Below are 13,795 nucleotides of genomic sequence, written 5' to 3'. Positions count from 1 at the left end.
TTTTGATTCACCTGCAAATATTTATAAAAAAATGTTCAATCTTTCATTCTAGCAAAAACTACTTTTTGGGAAAATCGGTTGACTGTTGATGACGCAACATTTTTAAATAACAAAATGAAACGCACGCACCGAATTCTTTCATTAAAAGGAAAGACTGGCCCTGTACGCAGAGGACTTGAAGAGCTTCATTAGTTTGCCCTGGACAGAGATGAGACAGAGAGAGGCGAGACGCAGGCCTTACTCACTGCGCTGCAGGCAGCAGTGTGGGCAGGGGAGGCTGGTCTGCTTGTTAAAACCCTGGTGCGGACGCCGCCGCCGCCGCCGCCGCGCCCTGGAGCCGCGCTCCTGATTGCGTCAGCGCGCGTCCGGCCCAATCAGACCGCCGCGGAGCGCAGAACGCAGGGCCCGCGCTCTGTTACGGGCAAGGCCACCGCGCGTCGTACCGCACAACGGACCCGCCCGTCGAGAACGAGCCGGGCTTTCCATGAAAAGCTGGCGTCCTGCAGGCCGGAAGCTCTGTCGTTTCCCACAATGCGCAGGGCTGTTTCACGCGAGGTTGCGTGAAGACGTCGTGCTGGTTTTTGGTCAATCAGAATGCGCCGTGCGGCGAGCGCTCTGGGGCAAAATGGCTGCCGTGTGTTACCCAGGGAGCGGTGGCTGAGGTGAGCTTTACTTTCCAATACAAAGCCCTTATTATTATTATTATTATTATTATTATAATAATAAAAGCTGTGGCGAACCCTCTCAGAAACAGTCGTGTAAGGCCAGGCTGGGGGGAGGGCGGAGGGGGCCGGCCCTTGGCCACGCCCCCCTCTGAGATCCTGTGTAAACGAGCGCGGGGTGGGCGGCCGTGGTAACGAGCTCGGGCTCCGCCCCGCCCCTCTTCACTGGGCCTGGCCCGGCCGGAGGGCAGCGGGCGGCCACTCCAAACGCCCGTGAGCTTCTGCAAACTGGAGGAGCTCTTCATCAGTGCGGGGCCCTTACTGCTCTCTCTCTCTCCTCTCTACTTTCCACCGTTTCCTCACTCGTCTCCCTTCATCTGCCCGCCTTCCTGTCCATCAACCAATCGCCATTCAGGCGGGGCGGCACTGCCAATAGGAAACTGTTAGCCCTGGCGTTAGTCGCGGTGTTTGCCGGCTGTCCTCAGCTGGCAGTTTAAGGATTCTTTCACGGATTGCAGGGACAGGCTTCTCCGGAATGGATTAAATGGAGAACCCAGTCACAGCCGAACAGAAAAACGCTTGCCGTGACCGACGGCAGTAGCTGTTTGCTTTGTTCCCCGCCCCGGGAGACTGTCTTGTTTGGTAGCAGCGGAAGAGAAAAGGCCAGGGAGACGGTGGCACTAACAGGGGCCTGCGCGTCATTTGATAAATGAATCTCAATGACTCCTGAAGAATGACTCAACAGGAAAGAGCAGTGGTCACAGGTCAATGTGCATCATTGTTCATCCGCTACATAAAATAAGAAATACACAAAAACAGACCATTTTGACTCACGTCAGAGAGCTTTCAGCTTATTTGTGGCAGGGAGCTTTAAGCAGTTCCCAGTGCACTTGAATACAGGGGCGTGAAAGCTACTCCCCCTCACTCAGACGGAGAGCGCGCTGGACCGTGTGCTGATGGCCATTCCTCTTCAGGCGTCCACAGCTCGGGTACAGTACAGGCCCGACAGGTGCTGGGGAACTGCTATCAAAATGGACGCCCCTTTTCTTTCTCTTTTCCTGAGGAGAGGCATCCCAGCATCCCCTCCAGCTCCCCTGCCTCACTGTACCCGCGCGGCTCTTACGCGACGGCCCCCTGATTGAGGTGCGGGGAGCTCGCGCAGCGGGAGACGCCGGCGCGGTCATTTTCAATGAGCCCGGACGACACGCCGACCGCGCTGTCGCTACGCGCTCCCGCTAGCCCCGCGCCCCGCGAGCTGCCCCGCAAACGCACAGAGAAACAGCGCACGCAGCGGCGTTATGACTCACCGCGAGCCGGGGGGCTGTAAAACACTTCAGCGCTAGGACGCGGCGAGCTTGTGCGGCTTTTAAATCAGCGTCTCCGTTTGTTTCGCTTTTTCCCCTCCTGCGCTGGGGAGCGCTGCATTCTGCGGCCCGCCGGTCTTAACTCAAACAGGCCTCACAAATAAGCGCGCGCGGAGGGGGGGGGACAGGACCCTCCGGACCGGGCCGAGCCGCGACTCAGTCCGCGGGTAAAGCGGGGCGCGGGCGTCGGAGCCGTCTGCGGAGAGGAGACTCGGGGAGTTATGACAGATTTATCGCTCTCATCTTCGGCGCGCCGGCGAGAAAAAAAAGAAAAAAAAAAAGCGGACCTTAACAAAATCCTGCCTCCATAAATCAGCGAAGCGCGTTGAAATTACCTGTCAACAGCCCCAAAGTCAAGCCCGGACCCTCCTCCTCCTCCTCCCCGAGCTCTGACTGCCAGGGCGTGTTCGGGCTGAGGGGAGGGGGGGGGGGGGGGGGGGATGACAAACTTTACGCGGCTCCGCCGGAAACCTCAAAGGACGCGGCGTCGTTTAATGCCGCCTGTCAAACCGCGCCGCCCGCGAACTGACGCCGCCGAGCGGCGCTGACTGACGCCGCGGCGGTCGCTCTTGTCAGGGAGAGCTGTTCCCATCCGCCAGCGCGGTGCCGGTGTTTGTGGAGAAGCGCAGTGCATTACTCAGCATTACTGCACATTAAATTGATTCTGGATGAGATCACGCTCATTACACTTGCGATCTGCCGCACAACTTAAAAAATCTGAGGACGCACCAAAAGACAGATATCACAGTACACAGTACAGTACTGAGCCCTCAGCAACAGCACTAGAGAGCTGGCTGATTTAAATGAATTCTGTGAGATGACGGTGGCATTCGGTCCGCCGGAGAAGCGGACTGGCCTCAGCTGTGCAGGCTGGTGGTGAGCGCACACGCACCTGGGCTGCGTTAGCTAATCAGCCCAGGAGCTTAAAGGCGTGTTTTTCTCCACAGTTCAGGGCCGAGACCGCAAGCTCACCCCGACAGCGCGTTTCTGTGTTTAGCTTTTTGTTTGCATGTTTGTCCGTACATAACGAGACAAAGAAAGAAACCGGTCAGCTGAAGAGTTGGCCAGATACGGGTGGGATGCTGAAAAGCGGCTGCTCTGTTTTACTTACTTTTGCCTTTTTTACAATTTTACATCTTTTTTAAAATTTTAGTTTGTTGTTTTAGTTTATGGTTTTTCCCTGGAAGGGTGACGGTGTCTGTTTATTTGATTTTCGTGTTAGTGTGGGTCCGTGCGCTCCCTCTCTTTCCGTGCGGCAGCCAACGGTCCACTCCCGGAACTGCCGCACCTCCCTCCCAGGGGCGTCGTGTGACACTGATTATCTGTTGTTAAATGTAATGACAACAAAGAGGTGAGTGGGAGGAGACAAATTCACCATCATACCAAGATGTCACGCAGTAAAGACCTGTAGGTGGAGATCAGTGCAGCAGGTCACATGCTAGTCACACACCGGTCACACCCTGGTCACATGCCGGGTCACACACCGGCCACACCCTGGTCACATGCTAGTCACACACCGGTCACACCCTGGTCACATGCCGGGTCACACACCGGCCACACAAGACCGACGCCTCTGTCCGGGGAGCCTGCAGTAGGCCAGCTGGCCCCCATCCCCCTTTTTTTTTTTTTTAACCGGCGCTGCCCAAGAGTGGCGCGTCCCCTGCAGAATTCGGAGAGGCGCGTCATATGGTCCTCGTCGCCACCGGTTACCGGCCCGGCGAGATGCGCCCGGGCCAGTTGGGGCCGGGGGTGCGGAACATTCCAGATGGTTTTTTTTTGAAGCTCAAAAGGCTAACGGCTCTGCTGTGGGCCCCGTCTCCCGAGCTGGAGCTTTATCTCTGCCGTAAAACGGCTGAGTCACGCGCGTGAGCGATTCAGAGCGGCGTGCAGGGGGACGCTCGCCTGGCGGGTCCTGGCCGCTGCCGTAACCGCGGCGTTCCTTTCTGCAGAAACAAAGTGATTCGTGCAAATGAAACCGTGCCACCCCTGAAGGGGCGGCTCCGGTAACACGATTCTCCTGACGGTACGACACGCTCATGCCTCAATAATATCGAATTTCACACTAACGTAAGACAAATGACAGATGATGATTCAAGTTGGCTCGAAGCTATGAATGAATTAATGTTTTTTATGATTATTGTTATTCCCGGGTCTTTGTGTCATCTTCAGAGATCATGATAACAAGAAAAACATATTTATTTCAGCAGTGGGAGTAAAACAGCTGTCTTATTTAAATCGTTCTCCTTCCCCGTTCCACCCTCACCCCCACGCATTAGGCACTATGTCGTGTGCACTCCTCCAGTGTACTCGACTGTGATGTAGGAACTCATTTGCATACTAATGCCCACACAATACTACAGGAGAGAGCTAGCACTGACCAGAGTCGAATAGGAGGGGAGTTCTGCTGCTGTGGACTCCCGCTCACATCCAGGCCGTGACATACTGAAGTCTACGCCACTATAACTGCAAATACCTACAGCTTTCCTGACCTCTGACCTTTCCCAGATTCCAGTGCACATGGTCTCCAAGGTAAAAGTACATTGCCTGTCACACATAGAGCCGTCCTACACAAGGAGGAACGTATCGTGGCAGATTTTGTGGAAGGGTCTGTGTAGGTGGGGACATTCTCCTGAGCCTCTCCCGGGAGACATTTCAGACCCCGCTGACGTTTCTAATCTTTGCCGGCAGGAGGTTTTTTACCATCTTCGCTATGCTGAGATGCTGTGACACGCTTACCTGCTGGGCTTTAATTAGCGACTTCAAACAGGAAGTCAATGGTCGAAAACGCGGCGCCACCCACTAAACTCAGCAGTAGAGTTGTTAATGGGGCCCGGCCTGCGCGATTAAAGTGATTTTACTGCCAGGGCCCCTGAGGTTTATGATATGAAGCTCTTCTGTGTGACATGAGACTGCACAAAGGCAGGGAGATGAGCTAATGTCGGCCCACAAAAAAGCACAAAAAAACCCAAACAAATGAAACGATAAATAATAAAATACTGGCCATATGCTGCTTTTTACTCTCTCTACTGTTATAAAAGTGTTTATAACATATTAAAAGTTGGAACATCAGGGGAAAGATACTACAGTTACATAAAAGTAAGTATATTTTCTATGTTTTGACCACTTCTGTATACAGAAACTTGACAGAATGAATCTGATATGACCTGCTGGGATCAATGAGCAAAACTCATGAACATTCTGTTATTATTATTCCAAAAGCGCCTACATGGCCACCAGCTGTGGACTTCACCTCCCATGAGCATTTTCAGGCAACATTTACCGACTGAACGTCCCCCCCAGGGAGGAAGTGTGAGGAGCTCAGGCTTGACTGCGCTCCACATCCTCCTCGTCGCCTATCGCCAGATCCTGGCAGGTGTGGTGTGTCTGTTTCCCCATCCCAGCTGTGAGCCATGAAGCTCTCTCTCCGGACCCGGCCCTCCGCATCTGTCCCCGCTTCTGCATGTACGCCTCCTGGGGGGGGGGCACCGAGCTCAGCCGCGGGCCGCGGGAAATAGTTAGCACCGGCGAGCCCGTGGATCCGACGTCTGCACAGCAAAGCGTCCAGTCTTAAAACAGCTCATACAGAGGACATACGGTCCCTGCTCGACTCGCATGTGTTCTGTTAGCGGTTAATTAACGCTGGACATTATGCTGCGTGCTGCTGGGGAGGAGTGGGCTGTGGATGCCGTGGGCAAGTCCTCTCTCTGAGTCCGCTCTTCCGAGAGACGGAAGCCTACGCCGGCGTGTGAGGTCACTTCCGCAACCGGATAAGGCGGCTGCGGCCAGGCGCGGCCGTTCGTGTCGCAGTTAAAGTCGTTAAGGCCGCTGAATTTAGGCGCTAGCGAGGTCCTCCAGACGAAATGAGCGGTCGGTGGTAAAGCTGCCAGCGCTCTGGGTTTCTCCACCCCCAGCCTTTTGCTCGAGTTGCTAAACTGATGTCCTGACTCACTGAGATCCCACGGGACTGATTACAAGCACGGGTTCTCCCAGCGTCCCCGCCAAATCAACAAACTGACCACCAAATGATTTCAGGCGGTGTAAATCCCTCCCTCTCTAGCCTCTAACGATGCGTGCCGAGTGTCCTGGCCACAAAATGGCTGCCGTGCCTCTCACAGGTGGGCGCCAGACCTGAATTACAGGAAAATGAGGAACCACAGATATGTTTTTAAAAAAAACGTTTACATGACCTGAAATTGTCTTTTGGTGGGACAAACATCTTTTTACCAGACTCTTCTATTAAATACAGCAGCCCCTTCTGGAGCTGTAGCAAGGCCCCTCACTGGGTGACCATGGGAAGCTCACCCATTCTGAAACGTAGTTTAAAGTGGTTCATTTTCTATCTTCTTTATCCACTTGGCAGACGCGACCGGCATATCTTGCATGTTATTGTACACATCCTTCTGTGGGGATGTCGCTGCAGCGGCGCTGGGTACTTCGCTCAGGGGGGGAATGACAGCAGCCTGATCTACAGTTCAGTCCTCACACTCATATACCGGGTAGTGCACCCACGCGCATTTTCATCTGCAGTCTGGTCAGGTTAAAGCAGCGAAAATGGATCACAAGAACAATACAATGCACACAATAAAATGTGATTAAAGCATTCACACAGAAACAGCTACACATACAACTAAACAGAGAAATTCAGTGGGCATCAAAACAATTCCCATGTGGTTAAAGCGCAGGTTCTCAGATTTTATTAAAGGGTATTTTAATACATTTTGATTCACCATGTACAAACACTATTTATGCATAGTTCCCCAATTTCAGGGCACCAACATGTCAGGGAAAAGTGGCTTCACAGATGTTTCTGATTAGTCATTGTGTTCAATTGCTTCCTTAATGCTGGAATAAGACAGCTTTCATTGTCTAGTCCTGATTCTAGGCTTTTGATTCCCTCTGGAGTGCTTATTGGTGTCTGTCAAAATGAGGACCAGAGTTGCGAGTTCAGCAATCGCAAAGGGCCTGGTAGGCCAAGGCAGACCTCTACAGTTGATGATCAAAAATTCTCACCAGAATGAAGAAAAACCCCAAGACACCTGTCCAAGAAATCAGAAACACTGTTCAGGAGGTGGAGGTGTCAGTGACTACTGTCCACAGAAGACTTCTCAAACAGAACTACAGAAGCTAAACTGCAAGACGCAAACTACTAGTTAGCTGTATCTTCTGGCAGCACCTGACAATGTCTGTGGGTCACAAGCAGCAGACTTCAAGCAGTCATTGCATGCGAAGGATATGTGACAAAGTACTAAACATGACCACTTTCATTTACATATCATTAATATGTCCCAAACATTATGATGCCATCATTACATGGTGAAATCAAAGTGTATTAAAAAAATACCCTTGAATAAAAGCTGAAATTGTGCACTTTAACAAAGTCGGAATATTATTCTTATTACAATATTGCAAATTGCAAATATTTTTCATGGGATAACTGTATGCAACATTGCTACAACATATTTTCTCTGCTTACAGTTTTATGTATGGCTGTTCTTTGTATGGATGCTTTAATCACATTACATTTTAATGCAGTGCATTGTTGTTTATGTAGTGTGCAGGGCACCGCTGCGGCATCATGCACTTAACCACAGCGCGCATGTGGCAGGAGTACGAGCAGTCAATAAAACTGGACGAGCTGCGGCAGGCAGTATGCATGAAAAGGAGTGCGCGGTTATGTACAGTAGGGAACAGTCACGTAACAGCCGGGATGTCCCATATTCCAGCTAAAAATGGCACGGCCTTTTCTGCCCTGTACTTTGAGACGTTGCCATTTTACGCGTCGGATTTCGAGAGTTTGGGGGTATCGACTGGAGCAAATGTTATTTATTTGCTAAATAACAAACATGAAATAATACTGATCTAAAACATTACACGTAACATCCCCCCTCGATCCACAGTTCCATTTCAACAGCTCCCCCACCCCCCCCCCCGCCCCCAACAACCCCCACCCAAGCATGCGTCACTCGGTTGCATCCTATATTTGGGCAAGCGGATAGTGCCACAGTTATATGGCGCTGGAAAGCAGTACAATAGGTAGGACTATTCTGAAAAAGGAAAGGGTATATAATCACTGGTCAAGCCAACTGTTCTGCATCATGCCACCCGCACACTGGTGTTCCTTTAGCTCTTTATATGTGTAGAAACTGTCCTTTGGGCGACAATGCAGTGCTTAATTATGTAGAACAAGCAGGGTGGAGAAGGAGACTGGAAACGTGTGGCACCTGGCTGCTGAACTGGCGCCCCAAACACAAAGGGGCGCCTACTCTCGGCTACAAAAACTCTGTTCAAAGTCTGTTCAAAACTCTGACCAAGTTCTCTCAAAGTTCGCCTTCTGTAATATCGGTTAGTGCAGACCTCACTGTGGGTCATTTCCTTTCAGTTCCTACCCTGTTTGAAAGAGGTCAAGAATCCTTTTTGCGGTTCTGCTTGTGCAAAGGTGATTGGGCGGTGATAAATGTGTGAGGATAGCTGCCCGGAGAAGGAAACGCATTGACGATAACACCGTTACGGGAATCGGTGATGGAGTTTTCTGATGCCTTGACGCCCGTGTCACTTTGCGCGCGTCCCGCGCGGCCATGCAAAATTAAAGGAGCAAACCTCGCCAATTAAGACGAGAGCTCAACAACTGTTTTCGGTTCCCGCGTCGCGGGACGCGTCAGAACGATTCGCCGGCGCCCGTCACTGTCGAGCCCTGGGCGCGCGTCCTCGTTTATCAAAGCAGACGAGGGAAGCCGCACGTCGCTGCTTATTGGCTCAGAGATTTAGGGACGTGCGTCATCCTCAGCCCGTTTAAAATAAAAAAAAATGTAATAAATAAAAAACAATTGTAAAACATTTACAAGCAACTACATTAATCACCATTTTAACAACAGGGCCATCGTGGGGAGAGCAGAGAGGAGCCTTGTTAAAAGCTCATTTGCTTCTTTTGCGGGGGAGTGACGGGGAGACAAAGTCAGAGCACGTCTGACCGCGTAGCTGGGCGTCGTAACTCATACCACTCTCTGCTTCCTCTGACACTGCACACTGTGGCTGATCTGCATTGGGGGGGGGGGGGGTGAGGGGGGGCAGTTCTCTGCAGCATTTCATGCCCATTCATGCCGTAGCTCATTCAGGCCACGCCACTGACCTAAAATATGTGACAGAAAAAGAAAAAAAAATACTCCCAGCCAAAAGAATTGTTCCCCGAGCATCCAATTTCTCCGAGCCAGGCTGTCTCTTTTGGAAAGTGACCAGATCTGTATGCGAGAACACGTACGCACGTCATTTTGGGTGAGACACCCCTTTCCTTTTTTCGTTAGATTTTTTAAACCCCTGATGCAAAACTGAGAGCACGACTGGATGAGAACAGTGTGAAAAGCCCATTTCAATCAGGCAATTTCTGAGGAAACTCTTACGGCACGAAGCTGGGTCAGATTTACTCATGTAAGAAATACCTTGTGAAATTCTCCTGTGAATGCACTCTGCAAAACTCTGGACCCTTTTTTGCAGGGTCCAGAGTTTTTACTCTCTATTTTTTAAGAAAACTTCAAGAAATAATTTGTCCTCTGCACTTGACAGAGATATAGGGCGTGTATTTTTGAAGGTTTTGTGATGGATTGCGTAGCCGTTCTGGGTAACCCTGCGATCCTCCCCGAGCGCAGAAAGTGGATTAGAAGAGGAATACAATCTGATCTCGCGTGGCTGCGGGTTTTCTGCGAGGTCGTTTATGTGCGTGTACGGGATCGATGGGGCTCTTCTGTGCCCTGCCGCGGCTCTGTGGGAGCGTCCCCGTTCCTCTGCGGGTGGGGCGCGCTCTACCCCCCCCCCCCCACTCACCCCCCAGGGTATTTTTATCCCTCGCGGCTCGGGTCCGGCTTTCAGCGCGAGGCTGTGAGACTGGCGCCTGAATGAAATGTCAGACCCGGCGGAGAATAAGAGGCCGTGCCGGCCCCGCCGAGAGGAGAAGAGCACGGGCACACAAAAAGAGAACACAAAGAGGGAGTGAGAGAAGAGCGCTGTGAGGCGCCTCCGCTGTGAAAGAGAACGCGTCGGGTGGGCCGTGTCGCGGGGAGAGGGTGGGGGGCTCAGGTGTGTGTGGGTGGGGGGTGGCTAGGCCCTACTCGGCAGCAGACTGGGTAAAGCAGACGTGGCCGCTTCAGAAACGTATGGTTTAATAGAGAAGAGAGGAGAGAGGAAAGGCACAGCTCTCTGGGCCCCCTGCAGGGAAAGAGCCGTGCGCGGACTGCTCTGGCCATGACACGGTCTCTTAAGCCTGGAGGATTTGGGCAGGAAGGGAAGTGGACCTGAGAAAGGAAATAAGGAGGGCCATTTGTGAATGGGGAGCCGGCTGTGGGAGGAAGATAGCACCTTATATCGATCCTCTCCCCTCTCCCCCAGGTTGATGTAATTGGACTCAACGATATACATCCTCTCTCTTATGCTTGCCTTTCATGCCGTCTCTGAAAAGGGGCGGATGGGAGGGGGGCGGAAGGGGGAAGGGGGGAAGGGGAATCGATTGCCAGAGTCATTCAGCGATTCAGCGTCCGGCAATCCGGCTGGACCGGTGCCGTACATTCATCAGCCGCTCAAAGTAAAAGGGAAAAGAAATTAAATAAAAACGTGCCAGAACTGATGTGTTTGTGTGTGTGTGTGTATGTGTGTGCGTGTGTGCGTGTGTGCGTGTGTACGTGTGCGTGTGTGCGTGTGTGCGTGTGTCAGACCTAGGTGAAAAATGTAATTGAAATTCTTTAAGAAGCAGGTAGAAATTTATCACGCTCGTGCAGATCCCTGAGGAGTAATACAAAAGACGTATTAAGAACCAAAATGTCCAATGATATACACAACCATAAAAAGATACAGGACAATGATATGATATTAAGAAAATTGGTGAAATGAAATGGTTCTTTAACAAATGGCAGTAATTTGCAGGTTTTTTTTTATGAGCGTCTGAAGGCCTGTCAGATCCTGTCTGACGGCCGCTCTGGCTCAGAGAGGTGGTGATGTCAGAGGCGCACACCTCCGGCCCCGCCCCTTCGGCTGTGATAAAGGAAGCGCGCGGCTCAGCCGGGTGATTAATGCCTCGGGCCAAAGGCCTGCTCGCCGGCCGCACTCGCTCACCCCCCCATCCCCCCCCTCTCTCTCTCTCTCTCTTTCAGGTACATGATGAATGTGACCTGGGAAGGCAGGGACCTGTCTTTCACGGAGGACGGGTACCAGGCCAACCCCAAACTGGTGGTCATCGTGCTCAACAAGGAACGCGAGTGGGAGAAGGTGAGGCCCCCCCCGGAGCCGCGCGCGGGAACGTCCGCCGCCCGCCGCGGCGTCGCGTCCGCCGCTCGGAACCACAGTGTGATTGGCTGCCCCGGCTGAGGGGAACGCTTGGCTTTTAACTGGGCGATATGGCCGCGTCTCCGTACGCTCAGGGCCGAGGTCTGATACCCAAGAGCCGTTCTGCCCTGCATGAATACACCGGACACTATTTCGCTTGAAGTGCAGGATTTGGTTCTCGAGCTCATGAGCACGACATATGGGACCATGCTCACAGCTACAGACCAACGAACACTGATGAGTGCGTCCGTCTCGCTCTCCGTTAGGCTGCACAGAGGGCCGAGACCATCGATGACTGGGCCACGTGTGATTAGCGTTTCCCACCACGTCTGATCACGCCTCCATTCAGTTTAGCCGTTACTCACGCGATGCCCAGACCAGTTCTGCCCTGTGTTTTAATTACACCCGGGGAAAGCAGCAAAATCATTTCGACTTCGATAAGTGCCAGGGAATTTGGTCTGGAGAGCTCATGAGGCACTACATATGAGGGTCAAGCTCATTAGAATCTCCTAAAAAACAAAGCTAAAGACCCTAACTAGCAGAAACTACATAAAATAAATTAATATATATATATATATATATATATATATATGTATGTGAGAATAGCGTTCACAAGTGGCTGCGCTCTCCGTTTTTAGTGGCTTGACATTTCCTACAGCGGGCGAGGGAAGCGGTTCGATGAACACGGAGCTTGAAGAACAATTATAACCGCAAAACAATGGGAAATTGATCCCCTGGGGGAGGGGGCAGAGCCGGGGGGCGCGGGCTGCAGGGGTTCGGTCCGCGTCCCGATCGATACCGATGGGAAACTAATTGGCGGGAAGTGATTCTGAAACTGGCGTGGCCGCTTGCGAGAGCTGGAGCTCGCGACCGAGCCTGCGGCCCTCCCCTTTCCTCACAGTTCTGCAGGAGAAAGCCAAACGTGACCTTTCTTTACACTGAATAGTGTTCATTGTTCTCGGCTAGAAATAGCTGTTCAAAATAAGTATTGTACCTTACTGAACCTGTGTTCAGCAGTTGTCTACGACCATGAAATGCACTTTTTTGTACGTCGCTTTGGATAAAAGCGTCTGCCAAATGAATGTAATGTAATGTTTACACTAACTTACATAAAGTTCCCAGAAATGACTCCCAGCGAATCAACCAATGAATGTTACTCATGGCTGAATAAAACAAATATACTGTAGCTCCTGTGGAATAAAAACCCAAACAAAAAATAAGCTATTAAAAGCTATCAATGCTATTAATTGGCCCCAGCACCATTATACAGTGTGAATAGTGATTTATTAGCTGTTTATAAACTAAAACTCCTTCTGTCCTTGAAACGGGATCGTATGGAGAGCGTTAATGGATAATAAAATGCTCTTAATTGGTGGCTGGACTTTAAATGGACAATCAGTCTGCAGGAATGAGCTCTCTCTCTCCAGGTTCAAAGGGGGACATAAAGCAGAAGGACACCCTCTCTCTGGCGCGTCCAAAGGCCGTATAAATGCGCCCGCAGCCCATATGTCTCTTTATGTTAATGGGGCTGCTGCCAAGTGCTAGAGGACCTGACCTGCAGATCATTACCCTGTAACGGTCTCGGATATTCCTCATTTACACAAGGTGTCGCGACACACAATTTATTGAGTTCCCGAGCTAACCTTGGGACTTATTTACTCTTGCCGCACGGCTGTTCCGATAGCCCGATGCCCGCTCTTTTGAAGCGTTTGCTTGCATTTTGGTCAGTCGGTCATTAGCCTGCACCGTCACTGCCACACCGCGTGAGCTGAGAGGTGAAACGCGCTCGTAGGACCGGACAGATCTCTCCGCTCTTTCCTTGGCCGGAAACACAGAGGGAAATCTGTGCGTGAGGTCACTCTACTAAAAAAAAAAAAAGCTTAAATCCAGCAATGATTTATGAATTCTTGCCTTAAAGTTAATACATCACGCTCAGCACATGAACACTCAGCGCTTTAAATATAAACGATTCGCAAGCGTTCAGGTGTTACTGCCAAGAACGTAGACGTAAGAGTTTGTTCAAATAGACCGTGGACTTCTTGACAGGCGCAAAAGGCGGCTAACGCTAACTTTGACATAGCCGTTTCTCCTGACGCGGGGAGTTTCCCTGCCACTACCTCCTTGTCCACTGCTCCTTTTCTGCTGCGTGAGGTGAGGGTTGGGGGGGGGGGGGGTCTGGGAACAGCCACTCCTAACTGCGCCTGTCCTGCTGTTCCCTCCTGCACCGTCCCACCCCTGACTCCCCCCCCCCCCGACACCCACAATCTGACAGCTGCAAAGCCCGGGCTGTTGGGATGCCAAATTGAATCCACATGAAAGTAATTACGTTAATTAATTCCATGTCAACATGCCGCTTGTTGATGTTGATTAAGCTGGAAAATATAAATAAATAAATGGGATGGCTGGGTGTTGTCGGTTCGCTCGCCGTGCTATGCGAGCTTGTTTCCAGTCCCGCCCCCTCCT

At 51.5% G+C, this 13,795-nt stretch overlaps 1 protein-coding gene across 1 annotated transcript in view; it reads left to right on the top strand.

Moving 5' to 3' along the window:
* LOC135243453 (glutamate receptor ionotropic, NMDA 2A-like) overlaps window positions 1–13,795 on the top strand; it is a 68,844-nt gene that overhangs the window by 1,283 nt on the left and 53,766 nt on the right. The window contains exon 2 of the mRNA XM_064315321.1: window positions 11,161–11,275. Within this exon, the coding sequence (XP_064171391.1) occupies window positions 11,161–11,275 (115 nt within the window). The remainder of the gene's footprint in view (window positions 1–11,160; window positions 11,276–13,795) is intronic.

The sequence above is a fragment of the Anguilla rostrata genome, chromosome 17 (assembly GCF_018555375.3).
Source record: "Anguilla rostrata isolate EN2019 chromosome 17, ASM1855537v3, whole genome shotgun sequence".
NCBI classification, from domain to species: domain Eukaryota; kingdom Metazoa; phylum Chordata; class Actinopteri; order Anguilliformes; family Anguillidae; genus Anguilla; species Anguilla rostrata.
This window is presented reverse-complemented; position numbering and strand designations above follow the sequence as displayed.